Source organism: Takifugu flavidus, chromosome 4 (genome assembly GCF_003711565.1).
Source record: "Takifugu flavidus isolate HTHZ2018 chromosome 4, ASM371156v2, whole genome shotgun sequence".
In the NCBI taxonomy this organism is placed as follows: domain Eukaryota; kingdom Metazoa; phylum Chordata; class Actinopteri; order Tetraodontiformes; family Tetraodontidae; genus Takifugu; species Takifugu flavidus.
The window spans coordinates 18,072,179-18,091,703 of NC_079523.1; the positions used below are offsets into that span (position 1 = coordinate 18,072,179).

Here is a 19,525-nt window from a genome sequence, read left to right on the forward strand (position 1 = left end):
GGTTTGCTGACAACCCTCGATGGCTGGAGAAGCTGCCTAACCGTTCATCATCAGAGCAGATCAAAGACAGTGTTCTGTAGAACCAGCCACTGAAACAGCAGCGCTAGTGGGAATGCTAGTTTTGTTGTTTTTCTCCAATTGTATTTAGTCTTTTAGTTGAATATTTATGTCAGCAATTAAGTCATCAGAAATCTACCCCCAATGTGCCTACGACACATCAACTGAAAGCACTTTCTGACTTTTCTGTCTTGTTGAAGCGTCTGTGGTCCCACTCAGTTGCTCTAACTTCATTTTATTACACCTATTCAACATTTAGAAAAAGCTCAGTGTGTCCTATTGCTGTGGTAATTGTTCATTTTGCTGGAGATGGACTTAAAAGGATGCACTGATTGAATGGTAAAATGGCTAGCACAATAAAATATCAATGTATTTTAATTATAACAGAAAATGGCAAAAATGACAGAATGCATAAAATAAATGAAAGCAGATGCACATGGGGGTGTGAACACCTACATCTTCTGCTGGATTCAAAGAGTGTTTGCATTTTTTACATTTTTAAATAAGGATGCAAATAATTTGAGCAGTCTGAAATTATTGAATTACAATATTAATGGAAAAACTCATTTTAGGATCCCACAATTATGTTGTGAATTACTTCAGCATAAAAAAAAATACCCAAAAACTAAAAGCCATTAGATACATAGAACATTTTTTCCAGGACAACTTCTGCATTTATGAAGCCCCGTGATTTCAGGAAACAGTCTTCTTCAGACCAGTGGCCCAAAAGGAGCCTCTGGGTTTAGGATTAGGGGAAGGGAATGCGTTTACTCTTGGTGGAACGGCCGAGGGGAGGGGTCCAGAGCCGGGCGGCAAGGCAGAGGTACCGATGAGGGGCGAGCGGCAGACGAGTCGAGGCCAGGCAGAGGAGTCGAAGCCGGGGAAGCAGATTATAGCTGGAGCCACGGAGGCAGAGTGCGTGGTCGGAGACAGGAAGCAGGCAGTTTCCTGGGGAACAGGCGAGGCGGGCAGGATGAAGACAGGGGGTCTGGGATGAGCTGCAGCGGAGCTGACAGGTGAGTGGAGTTGGCCTGATGAGGTGGGAGTGGCTGACAGGTAGAGTGGAAAACTACTGAGGGCAGGAAGCAAGGAAAAGTGTTGGGGTTCACTTTTTCCAAAATTTTAGAATCCTGCTCCAGACCCCTTTCTTCTTCTTCTTTTTCTCCTTCTTTTCAATGTAGTTCTGTTGAAAGGAGGAATTGGTTTTAGTTTTCACATCCACACATTTAAACTTCCAAAACCAGGAGTGACGGGACAAACAAATCTGCGGCTGCTTACCCAAAGCTGCTGGAAGTTCTCTTGGAAGCGCTCAGTTTCCTGCTTCCTCTCCTCCTCTTGCTGTTTGCGCAGGGTCTCTTGTTCGTGGAGTTTCTCCTCCAGCTCCGACTGGTGTTTTCTCCAGCGCTGAGCTTCGGTCTGCCAGGACTCGATCAACGTGGTCAGCTGCTTCTTCAAGCAGTCGTCCCTCTCTTCCCTCATCCCTCTCTCAAGCTGCTGTCTCAGCCTCTCCTCTCTCTCACGCATCTCACGCTGGTCCTTCTCTTTCTCCTCCAGGAGCTTCCTCTGGAATTCTTCCTGCACGCCAATGAGCCTCTGCCTCATCCACGCCTCCATCTGCTGTTCTTTTTCTGAGAATTGCAGTTTCAGAGCCTCTTCTTTCTTGGAGAGCTCTACGTGGTCTCCGTGCTCCGGACTCTGGTGGCTGTCATTGGTTCCACTGCGCAACTTCTCCTCCAGATCAGAGCACTTGTCTTGGCTGACTGTGAGATCAGCCCTTGCCTGGTTCAGCTGGGTCAGGGTGTCCATATGAGCCACTGTTCTTATCTGGCGCCTTTTGGTGCTCCGGCTCAACTGCTCGTCCTTCTCAGCCAGCTGTTCTTTTAGCTGCCTGACTTCATGCTGAAGCTCCGTCACTGACCTCAGCAGCTTTTTGTTCTCTTCCTGTATCTTCTCCATTGGTCTTCCTGTTCTTACTTTTTTGTTTAAAATGTAGATCACTTTAGCAGCTTCTGTTATGTTATTCTGTTATGCTGTTTCACTAACACAAGTAGATAGTTTAAGTATATTAGGATTTATGTTTAGGAGTAGAGCTTTAGTCTTTGATGTTGTGCCTTTTATGTCAGGCTTTGAACCAGGCGTGTCCAAACCCAGGCAGCAAGTAGCCCTGACCACTCCAGGTGTCCCAGAGGCTGCCTGAAAAGAAAAACGGGAGCTGAAACATGAATTTAATAATCAGGTGTTTTATTTAGCAGCCCCCTCTGGGATACCTTACGGAGCGTATCAATAACAACAAGCCCTAAATGTTGTTCAGGAATTTTATTTATTGGCTTCCAGTACATACTCTGCAGATCCAACTAATCAGGACAGTAGCCTAAATGCATTGGCGGTGAGAGCATATACACATTTTAAGCCCCGCCCATCCCTACCCATTGGTCTGCCCCATACATGTAGCTGGAGCTTACCTTCTCTGTGAAAGACTGTAAAACTGCCGCTTCCCTCCCACACCCACCATCACACCTTTGTGTTTGACCGTGTAGAAGCCGATCGCCTGACTCTCCCCACAACAGGCTGCAGCTTTCGGTGCGGGGGTGCAGGGAGAAACACACGGTCTCATCCAAAGATCTGTCCACATCCCGACTGAGCAGGAACACTATCACCCTCTCCACAATCGACTGGACCTGGAGAGGAAAAAACACTGATTTAGGAGGACCAACTGTTCCCACAAGTCCTATATTTACCAAAAAATACTACATTCACATGTTCCTGTTGCCTTTCACATAGTTTTGAGGCTCCAGTTGATCCAGTTTCTATCTTCCGTTGCAGTGTACTTTAACTCCAGGCTCCTCATTGTACTTTTACCCCTCCACATTTCAGGCCAGTTAATTTACTAAACAATAAGAAGCATAATTTGTTAATCACTGACGTAAAGACGCTCTGTTACCGATAACAAACCACGTCTGGATTCGACTGTGGTTCGTAATACATCATCCACTGGCCACCACTCGTCATGCAGGTATACAGCCAAGACTGAGTTGTAAAACACGACACTTTACTGCTTGTCTTTCACGTCTGATGGGGATCACAAGTCTGGTTCCGGACCTTGTGTTGGGTCACCGGAGGGGTGAAGCGCCAACAGTGTGCAGTCAGCTCCACCATCTTCAAACAGCTGCAAGCGTGTTACATTGTTTACTGTTATGGTTGTCTGAGGAAAAAAAGGACAGACTAGTTGGTTTTTTTAACCCCACAATCAAGAGGAACATTCTTGTGACTGAGGATGCAAACTGGTCATAAAAAGCAGTAATAGGTGTTACCTTATTGGTCGTGGAAGATTGGAATTCTTTAGTTTTATGAGGTATTTGCTCCAGAGAAGAGAGGTACTGTTCAGATGCCAATGTGAGATCTGTGTCGCCCACAACTGGAAGGTCTACGGCAGGGGTCGGCAACCCGCGGCTCGAGAGCCGCATGCGGCTCTTTAGCGCCGCCCTAGTGGCTCTCTGGAGCTTTAGCAAATATAGGGAAAAGATGTGTGAATATATTTTTTGTTTTAATATAATTTCTGTAGGAGGAAAAACATGACAAACATTCTTAAAGTTTTCCAATGCTGTAAAAATTTGTATAATAAATACATCTCCACATCTCATTATAATGGAAGTTAAACTTAAAGCACCACCGTACAGCAGAGTGGTCACGTGGTGCGTCATTCTCTCCAGGATGCTCGTTATGTATTTGTAGCCTAATTATCATTTTGATAGTAGGCTAATAAAGCTAATATAGACACTTACAGCATGTGTTGCCTTCATTATAAGGCATTTCAGTTTTTGCGGCTCCAGACGGATTTGTTATTGTTTTCTTGGTCCAATATGGCTCTTTCAACAGTTTGCGTTGCCGACCCCTGGGCTAGATAATTATCAGGAACACTGGCGGCCTCTGCTGACCCAGTGGAAGAGTGCAAAAAGCTTACAGCACCTGGTATTCCCAGGCGGTCTCCCATCCAAGTACTAACCAGGCCCGACCCTGCTTAGCTTCCGAGATCGGACGAGATCGGGCGTTCTCTGGGTGGTATGGCCGTAAGCGAGAGCAGGTGCAAGAAAATGGCCTTTTGAAGTTAATACACTCAAACTTATTTTCTTGAAACACTTATTCTGGTGGAGGTTGTCCATTTTGCTTTGTCACAGTCCAAACCTCAATGTTGGAGCAGCCTCCAATCCATTCCCCCCAAAAAGAAAAGGCTATATAGCCTATGAGCGTCATATCATCAAATCTGCGTAGATCGGCTCTTGGATGAGAGGTGAAACGCCTTCAAAAAAATCAAACAAGATTCAACTCCGATAAATGAAATCAACTTAAAAGCAATGTGCCATGGCCGGGAATCGGTGCCATGGCCGGGAATCGATCCCGGGCCGGTGCGGGCCAGTTGACAATTGCTGTAACAGACAACCTGATTGAAACCTCCTGAAGACCCCAGAGGGAGAGTTCGAATCCAGCTTTGGGCATTATCAAAGAGAAGATATTTGATTGAAAAATTCACGATCATAAAAATGTTTAAAGAGCATAGCAGTGTCTGTGAGGTTTATGAGCCACAAATGCTGCTCTTTTTAGGAGCACAGCCATCTATTAAACTGTAGTTTGTGTCATAGCATAGTTTTATTGACAAATTCTAAATTGCAAGTAGCAGATATGAACAGGGAAATGCTACGTTATCTACTTATTCTGTTACAAATAATCTGATGAGATAGGTGTGGAGTTAATTCAGTTGGGGATAGACAGATGGAATATTAGTGTTGTTAGTATGATACTTGAGTTCTTTAGATATTGTTTTCAATTCAGGAATCTGCCGCCTTGAGTTGGCTTTTGCGACGACCGCTCATAGCAGGAGCCCCGTCTGTCGTCACTGATACCAGCTTTTCCAGCGGCACTTTTTTCTCCACCAAAAACTCCTTCATCTCGTTATATGTGTCAACTCCCCTCGTTATATATGTCAACTCCCCTCGTAGTTGTCTTTAGGGGCAGGAGAGTGAGAAGTTCTTCTCTTGTGGAGAAAGAAACTTTCGTGGTGAAAATGATCTGTCTTCTTTCTTTTTTCTGCCATCTTTTTATGGGTCAGTCATCTCCTCGTTTTGGCTGCGCCCGCTAGGCTGTTTGGTCGTAGCGATCTGCGTAGACGCTACGTTTTGGTCATGCGCATCATACTGACCTTTGAACTATACTAGGTCATAGTTCAGTAAGTTCAGTAAGTTTTTTTAAATATATTGTTATTTCCAGTTTATGTGTAAGTGTGATTTAAACAAGAATAGCAAACAAAATAAATTAGATGCAGCTCATTGGTCAGTGGTGCTATTTGAGCTATTTTTAGAACAGGCCGGTGGGCGACTCATGTGGTTCTGACGGGCGACCGGGTGCCTGCGGGCAACGTGTTGGTGACCCCTGCTCTAGTGAACCAAACTGAACCAACTGAAAACCTAACAAATATTTTACAATATGATCAGATAAATAAAGCAATAGTTTCTCATGGCTCTGTCAGTCATTTTTAATTTTCAAGAGGCACAAAAGACAAATTTGCTTTCTATAAAAATCCCCGTAACATGAACATTAAATGAATGAAGCGGTATTATTCAAGGCACCATCAGTAGATTTTCTCATTTAGCAAAAGTGGGCTAAATTTACTTCAAAGAAAAAAATTATAACAGCAATTTTCTATCATTCACTCAACTGAAATATTTTTAGAACATAATTGGATTGAAATACAATAACATAAAGTGCAAAAATCTATGAAGCAAAAACAACACTTTCTTCAAGGAAAAGGCACATGTGCAGTGAAAAATATTTACCTTTAACTTTTAAACTTGAGCTGAGTAATAATTGTAAATGTGTTATTGCAGCTTAATGTTCACTTGTTTGAGGCTGATACTTGGTGGTGTCTCATCTTTTGGACGAGTTCATCAATGTTGGGGGTCCGGCTCTGAGCTGAGGAACTCCTCACAACTGAGTGAAGGTGTTCAGCAGGAAGTCCACTTCTGTGTGATGTTTTGTTCAGCTTCATCAAAGAAAGCAGTTGTTCCCGCAGGTCTGTGCTGCCAACACAGGCAACGTTGGAGCAGCCTGGATGTGTGTCGGGGAGGAAACGGGCAAACTCCGCAGCACCCACTGCCCCATGTGTTGCCTTCAGGGCATCACTGCATTGGAGCTCAATCACCTCCATTTGGAGCTTTGGTGCTGAGCTTTCCACCTCAACCTCAAACGGACGGCTGAGCAGTTCAAACCTGCTTTTTGGTGCTTTTAAGTCAGTGATGAGTTTGAGGAGCGTTTCTGATGAACACGCTGCCATATTGGGTCCAAGCTGCTGGGGTTTTTGTTGTTTCCAGGTGAATCGGTGGGCAGCGGCGTTACCGCCTGTCTCTGCCCCCCCCCCCTCCCCGTGGTCGTGGTCACGCCGGGCATCTTTACTGGTCCCGTTTTAAACAGGTTCTGTTGGGAACAGGTGTTCTCCAGAACTGTATTCCAGGCTGCTGTGCTGAAGGGCTGTTTTCAGTAGCAATAGAGCCAGAGTGTGCCTGCTCCATATGAACCCCCCCAGGCCGTGCTTTCCTCCTGGCTGAGCCTTAATCAGCTCTGGATGGACTGGTTCACGCTTGGACTGAGTCAAGATTTGATAGCTTGACTGATTCTTACAGTTTTGGATCAAACCCCCATCTGCTGATTCCAGGAGATCTTTAAAGGATCTCAGAGCTTCAGATTTATGAAGCCTGCTCAGCCCCCGGCAGCGCTGATGAAACCATTTCATTCCTTCAAAAAAGCAGATCATGAAGCTCCAGAAAAGGTTTTTGGATCAAGTTTCCAACAGAACGAGGACAAGTGGGTAAAAGCGCCACTTTAAAGCCTCCACGCCTCAGAAAACATCCACCTTTAGGATGCCTGACTTTAGAGGATCATCGGTTCGCTCCGAGCACAAGAACAAACATGTTTAACCTCAGTCCAAGAACATCTGACCTGAAATGATCAAAAACCTTCAGCGTAAAAAGATGGTGGAGAGAAAGCTGCTGGGAGGTTCTCAGAAGAGAAGTGGCATTAAAGCCAGCTGGAAGAGTCCAGCCTGCTTCCTGCTCCTCCAAACAGGCGTCTCCACACCAACACTGAGGAACACGGGCTTCTGTTCTTCCTTCTTCTCTTCTGACTATTGTGTGTTTGATGAATGCAGCATCCACTCACTGCCCCCCCCTCATTTACACTGCTCCTGGTTTCACAATGCTCCTCAGACAGATGCAACCAGAGACACTGATGCCGTCAGACAATAAACCTGAGTGTTGTTGTGTCCGGTTATTAACATGTTCCATGCTTTTCCTTCTGCAACAGTTCATCACACCTGCTCAGGGAAACCTCGGTGTAAAGGAGGTGAAGCCGTGCCTCAGTGACTCTACTTTGGTGTTTTAGAAACTAACAGTTATTAGATGAATATACAGTGTGCACGTACGCGCACACATGTGTATAAACACTTAATACACGCGTGTGCGTGGATGTAGACTTTTTAGTACTTTGCAGATACGTGTCTGTATATAAACCAGATCCTCCTGTAATAAAGAACTAAAGGCTGACTGTTGTCACGTGACCTGTCTCCGTCTGTGTCCGATGATGGAACCTGCCTGGAACATCTGGTGCACAGAAAAAGCAAAACAGCTCACAGAACTGGTCCAGTTTAGACCCAAAAATGACAATAAATAATGAAAATGTGTGACACAATAGAAAAATGGACGAACTTTCTATTGGCCATTGACAGTTTCAGTCATTTTCATCAGAATTCATCAAAAATATTTAAACCAACAAACTACACACAGAACCGCAAAGTTTAGAGCTTAAAGGGAGCGACAGGTGAAGATTTAAAGCTCAACGCAGCTGAAGAAGTTCCAAAAAGGAGAAATATCATGTGGTGCTTTACCGCCACCCGGTGGACACGCGTGGAACTGCAGACAATAGTTAACGCGCTCCGACACATTCTGACCTCTGCTGCTCCTCCTGGACTCCAGGGCTGCAGAAATATGCTGCTTTTACAAGTCTTTCAAATCTGTCAAGCATCATAAATCTTATTTATTTAACCAGGTTGAATAATGGCGGAGAATGGTGTCCGAAAAGCGTCTTTATTTTAAAGTGAACAAGAACAGTTCGGTCCGCGTTCACAGAGAGGCGGAGAGACCTCGAGAGAGTCCAAAACAAGTCCGCGAGGAAAACTCTCAAAAATAGTCAAGCCACAGAAGTCAGGGTTTGGCGATGAGGCCGAAAACACTCCGCCGCTGGCAGACGGGAGTTCTGTCCTTAAATCTAACGGGAGATTGAAGAGAGACCGCAGGTGCGTGTGTCTGCGGGGCCAGCTGTGGCTGATGAGCGGCTCCTCCACGCCCCCTGCAGGTAGACACCAGCAACAACGGTCCCAGAAACTGGGAACCCAACAAACCAGTTTTTCAAAGTATTCCTTTCAGACTAAGCAGGAAGACTGAAGACCGACAAGGTGAGTGGACAGTTGTGTTTGGAGATAAAATCAAGATTTGATTCAACTAGACTTCATATTTAGTTTTAGCACAAAACATCATTATGCATTATAAATGAATAGGTCTTATTTAACATTCTTATAGTCTGGCTTTAGTTATAGTTGAATAGTCTTTCTAAGTGAAGTTTAGTTTGTGTTTCTGCTCTTTGCTACTGATCCTAAAAGAACTTTAAACCCTCCCAGAATGCTTTAATGGTAGTAATATATACGCCATAAAGCTGTTGATTAGGTTTTAAAAGTGAAAGTGAAACTATTCTGTTCAGACGAAGCAGGAAGAGCGACATTTTGTGACAGGTGAAAAGCTCATAAAGTTATTAGAGTTGTTCAACAGTCCAGGTTACAGCTGGATATTTTGGTATTATTTAAGACAATAAACTTTAAAAATAATTAAATAAATCCACACAGGATCACAGGACACCAACAGGATTTTGGGTTCATGTTGCACGTTTTCTCACAGTGGTTTATTGTTCTATGTTGTGGAACCACTGTGAAAGAAATGCAGGAGTGGGTGTCATTTCTTTCATCTATTTTAAATAGAGCAGTGATCTTTGAGGACTTGGATCATAGAAATAATTGAAGAGGGGAACAAAGGAGGGAAGTTAAAAAGTCCTGACTAGTACGTTTATGTAGCACCAGATAATTTAGTGGCTGAGCTGAAGACAGTCCTTTCACCATGTTGGCCTGTGGAAAACCAGTGTTGTGGGCCCGATGGACCAGCGTCCCCGTCGTTGCCGGACCACCGTTGGCCACCAGTTGGGTTTTGGGATCAAAGTGGGGGCGTTTCCTGTATCCGGTTCTCCTCACGGATCCATGACTACAACATGTTGCTGCAAGTGCAGAGACGTTTGCTCTGGAAAGAACTTTAGAGCACATTCAGTGCTGCAGGATGAGGGGCTGGAAAAGGTGCCAGTTCTTTTCTCACTGCAGGGAACAGTTAAAAAAAGCAGCTTAAACTCTGAAAACATGAAAATGATACAGAGACATCATTGATTTATTGATTCAGTTGTTATCCAGAATGGATTAGAAATGTTTCTGTTTGATAAAAATGCAGTGAATTGGGATTATTGAACTACAACCTCTACAGATTATTTACCTTCATCACAGTCTCATCACTATTTCTGATGTTTCCTCAGGATGGACGAGGACAGAGCAGAGTCCACAGTGCCCAGCTGTGTGTCCCTGAAGAGTGACTGGTCCAAAGATGGAGGAATAAACTTCAGAAGTTCAGGCCAAATGTAAGAAAACTAAAGCGTGATGATGTGTTTGTGTGGCAGCTGTTAGTCACATTAACAGCAGCAGGTTGTGAGTTTATTATTGGAGATGTTTAACACTTAAACCTCAGACAGTCATATAGTTACAGACTTAATGAGAATATTGTTGATTAGAAACAAGAATCAGGTTTAAACTGAAAGATGAATTCAGACATAAATGCTGGAACAATATTGAGTCTTGATCAGGTTCTTTCATCCTATAAATCAAAGGACTAATAGAGATGTGTTTCATAGTGAGAGGGGGGAGCACATCCTATCACACTGGGACCAGTCAGCTCCACCAGGAGAGTCCTCTTGTTCACAATCTGGAAGCAGATCTGGAGATGCTGAAATGAAGCCCAAACAAAGTAAAACTGTTCAATTGAGATTTAATTTGTGATGTCATGAATTTGTAGTTGTGTTGATGATTTATTATAGATGGAAATCATTGGTTTACTTATGTTCAGGAAGTGATCTGCAGGAGGTGATAGAAGGTCATAAGATGAGTCTGAAGAGAAGATGTGAACATGTGACTGAAGGAACTCATGAAGCAGGAAGTGGAACCCTGCTGAACAAGATCTACACTGAGCTCTACATCACTGAGGGACAAAGTGAGGAGGTGGACACACAACATGAGGTGAGACAGCTTGAGAGAACCTCCAAGAAGAACATCCAGGACACTCCAATCAAGTGCCAGGACATCTTCAAAGTCTTATCTGAGCAACAGAGACACATCAGAGTGGTTCTGACCAACGGTGTCGCCGGCGTTGGAAAAACCTTCTCAGTGCAGAAGTTCAGTCTGGACTGGGCAGAAGGTTCGGAGAACCAAGACATCAGTCTGGTGCTTCCGCTCTCATGCAGGGAGCTGAACTTGATCAGAGATGAGCAGCACAGTCTTCTCTCACTGCTTCATGTTTTCCATCCAACATTACAGAAGATCAGAGCAGAAGATCTGACTGTCTGGAAACTTCTGTTCATCTTTGATGGCCTGGATGAAAGCAGATTTTCACTGGGTTTCAACAAGCATCAGGTCATCTCTGATGTCACACAAGTATCATCCGTTGGCGTGCTCCTGGTGAACCTCATCCAGGGGAACCTGCTTCCCTCAGCTCTCATCTGGATCACCTCCAGACCTGCAGCAGCCCATCAGATTCCTCCCTCGTGTGTTGACAGGATCACAGAAGTACGAGGCTTCACTGACTCCCAGAAGGAGGAGTACTTCAGGAGGAGGTTCAGTGATGAAGATCTGTCCAAGAGAATCATCTCACACATCAAGGCCTCCAGGAGCCTCCACATCATGTGTCTGATCCCAGTTTTCTGCTGGATCACTGCTATAGTTCTGGAGGACATGATGACCAGAGACCAGAGAGGAGAGCTGCCCAAAACCCTGACTGACCTCTACTCACACTTCCTGAGGGTTCAGATAAAGAGGAAGAAGCAGAAGTATGGAGGAAAGCAGAGACCAGAGGAACTGACTGAGGCTGATAAAGAACTCCTTCTGAAGTTGGGTCGGCTGGCGTTTGAACATCTGGAGAAAGGAAACATCATGTTCTACTCAGAAGACCTGGAGCGATGTGGACTGGACGTCTCCGAGGTGTCGGTGTACTCAGGAGTTTGTACAGAGATCTTCAAGAGAGAGAGTGTGATCTTCCAGAAATCAGTCTACTGCTTTGTTCATCTGAGCGTTCAGGAGTTTCTGGCTGCCGTCTACATGTTCCACCGTTACACCAGGAAAGACACAGCGGTTATAAATAAGTTCGAAAATATTCTAAAGCAATCACATCTGTTGATGACTTCCTCAGGAGAGCACTAATGAAATCTCTCAAAAGTGAAAATGGCCACCTGGACTTGTTTGTTCGCTTCCTTCATGGTCTCTCTCTGGAGTCCAATCAGAGGATCTTGGGTGGACTGTTGGATCAGAGGAGAGCCACCCAGAAACCATCCAGAAGGTCCTCAACAACCTGAAGGAGGAGAACAGTGATGAAATCTCCCCAGACAGAAGCATCAACATCTTCCACTGTCTGATGGAGATGAAGGATCAGTCAGTCCATCAGGAGATCCAAGAGTTCCTGAAGTCAGGGGAGATATCAGAGGGGAACTGTCAGAGATCCACTGTTCAGCTCTGGCCTACCTGCTGCAGATGTCAGAGGAGGTTCTGGATGAGCTGAACCTGCTGCAGTACAACACCTCAGAGGACGGACGACGTCGCCTGATTCCAGCTGTGAGGAACTGCAGGAAGGCCGTGTAAGTAAAGATTTCTGGGGCCGGACATCGGCGTTTAAATCAAGCGAGTGGATCATGTCAGGTAGCAATACCCCCTCCAGTGGTCATTCCTTCAATTCTTTATCTCCATTGCAGCGTCCATAAATTAAAAAAACAATTCATCCAGAAATGTTCAACACTGGCTGGATATAAGTTCAAAGGTCAATCCAGACAAACCAACATAAGGCAGGAATAATAGGAGCCACAAGTTAACTGACTATCATGAAATTACTGTCATGTCATTAAATCACTTTTGTTTGTTTGTATACATCGTATTCTAACGACAGAAAAACACATCTTAACTAATGACACGTGACTATTTTGCTTCATTTGTTCAACGTAAAAACAGCCGGCCTCGTTGGTTTAAATGGGTGTTTTAGGTCTTTGTGGCGGTTCCGTTTGGAGCCTTTATGTGACCCACAAAGTTGTTTGAGCCTTTCCACACCCGTTAGGGGGCAACTTCATCACTAGCAACAAAAGGTGCAGTGAAAATGATTTGAAGGAAACAGGCAGATATAACAGAAGCTGAGGGCAATCGATGCAACCAGAGACTCTGATGTCATCGATCGGATCGCTGAATTAAGACTTGACGCACGATCGTACAAATTGGATGAAATGCAAAATATCCAAAGAGCCGATAGACAGATTAAAAGATGCACGTTTCTTTAAACCATTTGCTACAATCATTTTAAATATTGAGTAATTATGAGCTGTTCTAAAATAAGACAAATGTTGAGAATAATTCAGTTGCATTTCAGATCTGATGGTTGTTCAAACTGTTGCTCTACGGCAGGGGGGGGGGAACCTTTTTCATATCGAGGGCCATTTCAATTTTTATAAAGTCCTCCGAGGGCCACACTATTATGAACACATAGGGATGCAAAAAAAAGTCTAGAATTACTGTGTTACTAAGTCTCATGATTGCTGCATTTGAGTTTGAATTATTTATTTAGCACACATGCATATAAAATCACCAAAAAAATAGAATAAAATGACAAAACAAGTAAAATATGTTTTCATCATACAAAACAACAATAAAAAAGAGGTGCAGAGTTGAGGCAAGAGACCCGTAAGGGCCTGTTCGAGGCCTCTACTTACAAAAACTGCAATACAACAAGATAATCAAGAACAATAAATGAAAAGAAAGAAAGATAAACACAATAATAATAACAACAAGAAAGCACTCGGACAGCGCAGACCTCCGCCAAGCGCAACAATTCCTGGCATATTGTGATTTCCACCATAAATATTAGTCCCACATATACTTTGACTACATATTTAGATTCCTTGACACTAAAAACAATACCGTTAGTCACTGGAATCATAACAATATATGTCTTAGTTCAATAGTTATTCACGAAAAAAAATTCACCTTTGAAACAATTTTACTTGGTCCGGCGCGAGCGCCTCAGCGGCGGCTACGAGGCGCGTTCACGAACTCTCCTTCGGCGTGAGGTTTCAGCTTCGTGGCTATTAATTCACTCATCACGAAACTTGCACGCGTAATATTCTCTCTGTCGGTACATGGTCGTGTGTGAAAGCTGCTTGTTGAGCCTCCAAACTCCGGCGAAGAGCGTTAATTTTATCCAAACGCATCTGTCCTTTCAACTCGTCGAGTTTAGCGTGTTTCGCTATGCATTTTTCGTCCGTGTCAATCAGTCCAGCCCACTACGTACATCACATGCTGTGTTCACTGACCCTGAACTTGACTCGGACATAACATAACCGTCTGTTTTATCTCAGAAAACGGGAAAATATTTCCTCTTGTTACGAAAGAAATTTCAGGATACGAAAGGCAAAAATACCTACCGCTGCTACTCGCAGCTCGCGGAGTTAGTGAACGGTCCCCCACTGTATAAGTGCACATATAAATATAAAAATCTTATTGCGTTGCGGGCCGGTAGAAATGGTCTCGTAGGCCGTATACGGCCCGGAGGCCGGGGGTTCCCCACCCCTGCTCTACGGTGTTGAATTTAGCTTTTCCAGGAAATGAGCTACATTTGTGTTGAGGTAGATTCTCAGATAAGTTGATGAGAAATCCCAAAGTTTGACTCACTATTTTTGTTTCATACACAACAGACTGTCTGGTCGTTTTCTTTCAACGAGTCATTGGGAAGTTGTGGCCTCAGCAATGACGTCAAACCCTTCTCATCTACGGGAGCTGAGCTTAAGCAGGAACCAAAGCCTGACAGATGCAGTAAAGTTACTGTCTTCTGCAATGATGCATCCAAACTGCAGACTGGAGACACTCAGGTCAGGAGGCCTCTGTTGGTCTTTTCTAAATTTCTTTACATTTTCTGCTTTTTCTCTTCATTTTCAGATTTAGAAATGTGTTTTTATTTGCCCCATTTATTCTTTTCCAGGCTGTCACACTGCAGTTTATCAGAGATCAGCTGTGACTCTCTGGCCTCGGCGCTGAGGTCCAATCCCTCCCATCTGAGGGTTCTGGAGCTGAGTCAGAACCAGCTGAAGGATCCAGGAGTAAAGCTGCTCTGTGGTTTTCTCCAGGACTCTCTCTGTGAGCTGGAGACTCTCAGGTCAGTCAGAGATGATCCAGTACTTTCCCAGGTGTAACTAGTTAGACAATAAATGTTTCCATGTTTGATCTTTGTTATAAACGTAGTGTTACAGCTCTCAGAAAAAAGACCACACAGGACAGATTTGCAGTATTAAATTGGTTGTGGAAATCTGTCCCATGTGAGGATGGTCATCAATGACTAGAAAGGAAGTATCAGTTGTAGATTTGTCTTGTTTTATTTTAGGCTGGCCACAAAACCACCCAAACATTCAGACCAATCAAAAATGGTTCTTCCTGTCTTTTAAAGATCAGAAGGAAAACTAGAAACCCCAAAAAGAAAGCTGCTGCAGTGTGCCATGCCCCTTCTCTCCTGAGAAAAGCCATCCCAAAAAAGAGAAAAGCCCAAGTGTGAAGTGAGCGCCCTGTTAAACCTGGTACCGAAAGCCTGCAGTCATTCTCATCTTAGGTGGCTTCATTCCAGCCAGAAGCCCAAACCTGCCTCCCTCTTAAAGGGGCAGCCGGTCAGTCCAACCACAGAAACCTTCATGAGGTCTGAAGCTTTCAGCATCCACAATTGTTGCACCTCACTTCCATTGGAGTCCAAATCAGAAGTCAACAAGTTGATTCTTTCTACACCGATTCTACACAATGCAACCATTTTAAAAAGGTTTCCATCCATAAGTTTTCACACATTTTTAGATAAATCTGTTTGTTCATCGCCTCCTTCTTTTGTAATGGTCATTAAAGAAAATGACCTTATTTGAGTTTTTCTTCTCACAAATATGACTTTCTATGAACGATGCAATAAATGCAGCTTGCAATCTAAGACAATATGGAAGTATGTGTATATAATAGTAGTGGAAGTGCTCATAAAATAATACATTTGCTCTTCTCATCGAATCTCTCTATGTTATTAAAGAAAAACTGCTCTTAGTCAACAACATCTAAGACATCAACCAAAAATCCTAATTTTATATAATCTAATATAAAACAGTCGAGAAGACTCTTTCTGCAGAGACACTGGTGGCAGGAATGCAGAAGTATCACCTGCTCAACTTGGAAGGTGGAGCAGAGAAACCACCAGCTGAGAAGGTCCTCAGCGAGGGAAGTGGTGGAGAACCATGAAACTTGCTAAGCTCCACCTCAGCTCCAGAGACGGGCTGAGCTGGAGCTGTGGCACAGGTATCGCCCAGAAGAGCCTCCAACAAACAAGCTCTTCTCTTGGGAGGAGAGGGCTTTGAATCTCAGCTCAGTGTGCTTGTCTCTAGTAGGTGGCAGCTGCACCTTTTCCTGAGGTCCTTGTTGATGCCCTGAGGGGAATTGATGCTCCTGCAATGTTTTCTGGCAGCATTGAGCTTGCAGTGGGGCAATCAAACACACTGTGGGTGGCTCTCTTTCCTTCTCTCATCTGGAGAACAAGTGACACCAGCTGCCAATCATTGTTGGAGAAATGTGCAGTCAGGGGAACGATGCGTCCAGACTATAGCCACCCTTCCAGCATCCAGCAGTGTCTAAAAACTTTGATTTGGTTTCACCAGAGAGTGTAGGGATTGCAGGGTCGCTGCAGCATCGCCCACAAGCTATCAGGAGTGGGTCGCTTTGTCCCAACTCCTGACAAGAGTTGAGTGCTATTGAGAAATGTGGTCTCACAAACTTGGAAGGTATTTTGACCCACACACACTTTACATACGCTGGAGATCTTGTCCAACCGCCCTGAAAGAACCCAAAATAGGAACATACGGCAGATAAGCCGGTGCAGGACCAGAGGTTTGTTGCTTGTAAGCTGTGTTTTGCTCTGGTACATGTTGATTTTTATTTGTCTTCTCTCCAAATAATTGTTATTTTAGCCTAAGTCGCTGCAGTTTATCAGAGACCAGCTGTGATTCTGTGGCCTCAGCTCTGAAGTCCAACCGCTCCCATCTGAGGGTTCTGGACCTGAGCTACAACACGTTGCAGGATTCAGGAGTGAAGCGGCTCTGTTCTGGACTGGAGAGTCCAAACTGTAAACTGGAGAGGCTCAGGTCAGTCTTCATTTTTCTACCTATATACCAGCTGCTAAGATGGTGAAGTGAGGCTGTTCTCAACACTGCTGTGATGCACAACATTAAAAAAATTCCTTGTAATATCGTGAATTCAGGTCTGACCCAACTAAGAACTAACGTAGGTTTAGTACTGACGCAGATAACATGCAGACCTGCACCGTATAACCTTATCCTGCATTTTTCAGATTGATTAACTGCAGTTTATCAGAGTTCAGCTGTGACTCTCTGGCCTTGGCGCTGAGGTCCAATCCCTCCCATCTCAGAGAACTGGACCTGGGTGGGAACAGCTGCAGGATTCAGGAGTGAAGCTGCTCTGTGGTTTTCTCCACTTTCCAAACTGCCGACTGGAAACTCTGAGGTAAACACCATTCTCAAAATGTCCATTATTCCATCCGAGGGTCCTCACACTTTCTGAGTGTGTGTGTGTGTGCCCAGTTCCTTCAGGAGGGAGGGCCACACGGGGACCACTTATTCATGATAAATTGATTTAAGGACAATGAAAAAGCCGACAGATGGTAACCAAAATTAGACAAAACTAGGTGAGGGTGCCTGGTAGACACCAGCCAACGAGGAGGGAGATGGTGAGGGAGACAGGAAGTCATCTAAGACAGGTTGTGCCTTTAAAGATGAGCCACAGGTGAGATGGATCTCCATGATGAGATGGGAGGGAAAGAGGTGGGAGAACCTGGGAAGAGTGAGGGCCAGAACAATATATATTCTCCTTTGGAACAGTGCAAACCTGAGAGGTTGGAATTGTGGTAATTACATATTACTATCATTTTTTAACCTGTAACTAAATTAAATATTTACAGATCATGCCTTTGATTAACCTTTCAGATTAATACTGGTTTCACTTATAACCTTATAAAAGTTTCCTTCTTTATTTAGATTAAGGGACTGCAGTTTATCAGAGATCAGCTGTGGCTCTCTGGCCTCGGCACTGAGGTCCAATCCCTCCCATCTCAGAGAACTGGACCTGAGCTTCAACACGTTGCAGGATTCAGGAGTGAAGCGGCTCTGTTCTGGACTGGAGAGTCCAAACTGTAAACTGGAGAGGCTCAGGTCAGTCTTCATTTTTCTACCTATATACCAGCTGCTAAGATGGTGAAGTGAGGCTGTTTCAACACTGCTGTGATGCACCACATTAAAAAAATTCCTTGTAATATCGTGAATTCAGGTCTGACCCAACTAAGAACTAACGTAGGTTTAGTACTGACGCAGATAACATGCAGACCTGCACCGTATAACCTCATCCTGCATTTTTCAGATTAGAGTGCTGCAGTTTATCAGAGATCAGCTGTGGCTCTCTGGCCTCGGCGCTGAGGTCCAATCCCTCCCATCTCAGAGATCTGGACCTGAGTCACAACCAGCTGCAGGATTCAGGAGTGAAGCTGCTCTGTGGTTTTCTCCACTTTCCAAACTGCCGACTGGAAACTCTGAGGTAAACACCATTCTCAAAAATGTCCATTATTCCATCCGAGGGTCCTCACACTTTCTGAGTGTGTGTGTGTGCCCAGTTCCTTCAGGAGGGAGGGCCACACGGGACCACTTATTCATGATAAATTGATTTAAGGACAATGAAAAAGCCGACAGATGGTAACCAAAATTAGACACAACTAGGTGAGGGTGCCTGGTAGACACCAGCCAACGAGGAGGGAGATGGTGAGGGAGACAGGAAGTCATCTAAGACAGGTTGTGCCTTTAAAGATGAGCCACAGGTGAGATGGATCTCCATGATGAGATGGGAGGGAAAGAGGTGGGGAGAACCTGGGAAGAGTGAGGGCCAGAACAATATATATTCTCCTCTGGAACCGTGCAAACCTGAGAGGTTGGAATTGTGGTAATTACATATTACTATCATTTTTTAACCTGTAACTAAATAAATATTTACAGATCATGCCTTTGATTAACCTTTCAGATGAATACTGGTTTCATTTATAACCTTATAAAAGTTTCCCTTCTTTATTTAGATTAAGGAGCTGCAGGTTATCAGAGATCAGCTGTGACTCTCTGGCCTCGGCGCTGAGGTCCAATCCCTCCCATCTCAGAGAACTGGACCTGAGTGGGAACCAGCTGAAGGATTCAGGAGTGAAGCTGCTGTCTGATCTCGTAGAGAATCCACACTATGGGCTGGAGACATTGAGTCAGTAGCTGGTGGTAGCCAGTCAACTCCCGCTCATCTGCTGCATCACTCACTGACCACTGGTGAAGAGCATCTGTGGAAACATCTGCCGTCTACTCCCTCCATAGATGAAAAATTCAGTTTTTAAAAAGCGCTGGTGGACTTTCAGGAGATCAGTCGATGGTCGACAAAGCAGAAAGCAGAAGCAGCTTCGCCTTGAAGTTAAATTAGTTCCTGGTATCACACAATGCATCTTTATAAAGTTCTAAATGGCTCCTCGGCCACTCTTAGAAGCATGAAAACATTCTCTTAATTGTCTCTTCAAATGTCTGTATTATACGTTACTATTTTACATCATGCCTTCAGAATCTTTAGGGTTTAGTATTTACTGTCTCTGTGACATGGAGCATTGGAATATTTCAGCTGCAGCTGTGACGGGTGCAGTTTGGACCCAAATGCAGCACTCTGGAAAGCTGGACCGTAGTAATGACTTTTATTAACACACGGGCAAACAGGAACTCAGGCAGACAAGGAAACACAGGAAATAGTCCGTTCTTCAGGCTCTGGGCCTGCACAAAGTCTATGGGTTGCAGGTTCGGGGAGTGGGACGAGCAGCAGCGAAGTCGGGGCCGGGTGGAGAAGTCTAAACCAGGTGAGCAGACAGGAACCAGAGACGCTGGTCGCTTCTTCTATGCTCAGAACAAAGTCTTACTATAGCAGATGTCTTTCAGATAATGC

General features: G+C 44.4%; 3 protein-coding genes and 1 non-coding gene across 12 annotated transcripts in view; 2 read left to right on the forward strand and 2 right to left on the reverse strand.

Moving 5' to 3' along the window:
* Nucleotides 1-19,525, forward strand: part of LOC130523562 (NACHT, LRR and PYD domains-containing protein 12-like) — a 669,815-nt gene that overhangs the window by 78,250 nt on the left and 572,040 nt on the right. For 6 of the 9 annotated variants that reach the window (XM_057028881.1, XM_057028880.1, XM_057028882.1 and 3 more), the window contains one exon: nucleotides 9,727-9,786. The exons of 2 other annotated variants lie outside the window; for them this stretch is intronic. In XM_057028881.1, coding sequence (XP_056884861.1) covers nucleotides 9,727-9,786 — 60 coding nt within the window. Of the gene's footprint in view, nucleotides 1-8,533; nucleotides 8,555-9,726; nucleotides 9,787-19,525 lie in introns of those variants that run through there. One more of the 9 variants, XM_057028885.1, reaches the window with a different exon arrangement.
* On the reverse strand, nucleotides 1,067-2,437 carry LOC130523594 (golgin subfamily A member 6-like protein 26). Its single transcript, XM_057028957.1, has 3 exons — nucleotides 2,399-2,437; nucleotides 1,336-2,250; nucleotides 1,067-1,240 (listed from the first exon to the last, which is right to left on the reverse strand). Exons 2-3 carry the CDS (start codon nucleotides 2,011-2,013, stop codon nucleotides 1,163-1,165), a joined length of 756 nt encoding a protein of 251 aa, XP_056884937.1. The 5' UTR covers nucleotides 2,014-2,250; nucleotides 2,399-2,437; the 3' UTR covers nucleotides 1,067-1,162.
* On the reverse strand, nucleotides 4,012-4,130 carry LOC130525055 (5S ribosomal RNA). Its single transcript, XR_008950336.1, has one exon. It is a non-coding gene; the product is annotated as a 5S ribosomal RNA (ribosomal RNA).
* LOC130523578 (NACHT, LRR and PYD domains-containing protein 12-like) lies at nucleotides 11,662-18,989 on the forward strand. Its single transcript, XM_057028935.1, has 7 exons — nucleotides 11,662-12,087; nucleotides 14,185-14,358; nucleotides 14,469-14,642; nucleotides 16,471-16,644; nucleotides 17,554-17,727; nucleotides 17,933-18,106; nucleotides 18,636-18,989. Exons 1-7 carry the CDS (start codon nucleotides 11,984-11,986, stop codon nucleotides 18,814-18,816), a joined length of 1,155 nt encoding a protein of 384 aa, XP_056884915.1. The 5' UTR covers nucleotides 11,662-11,983; the 3' UTR covers nucleotides 18,817-18,989.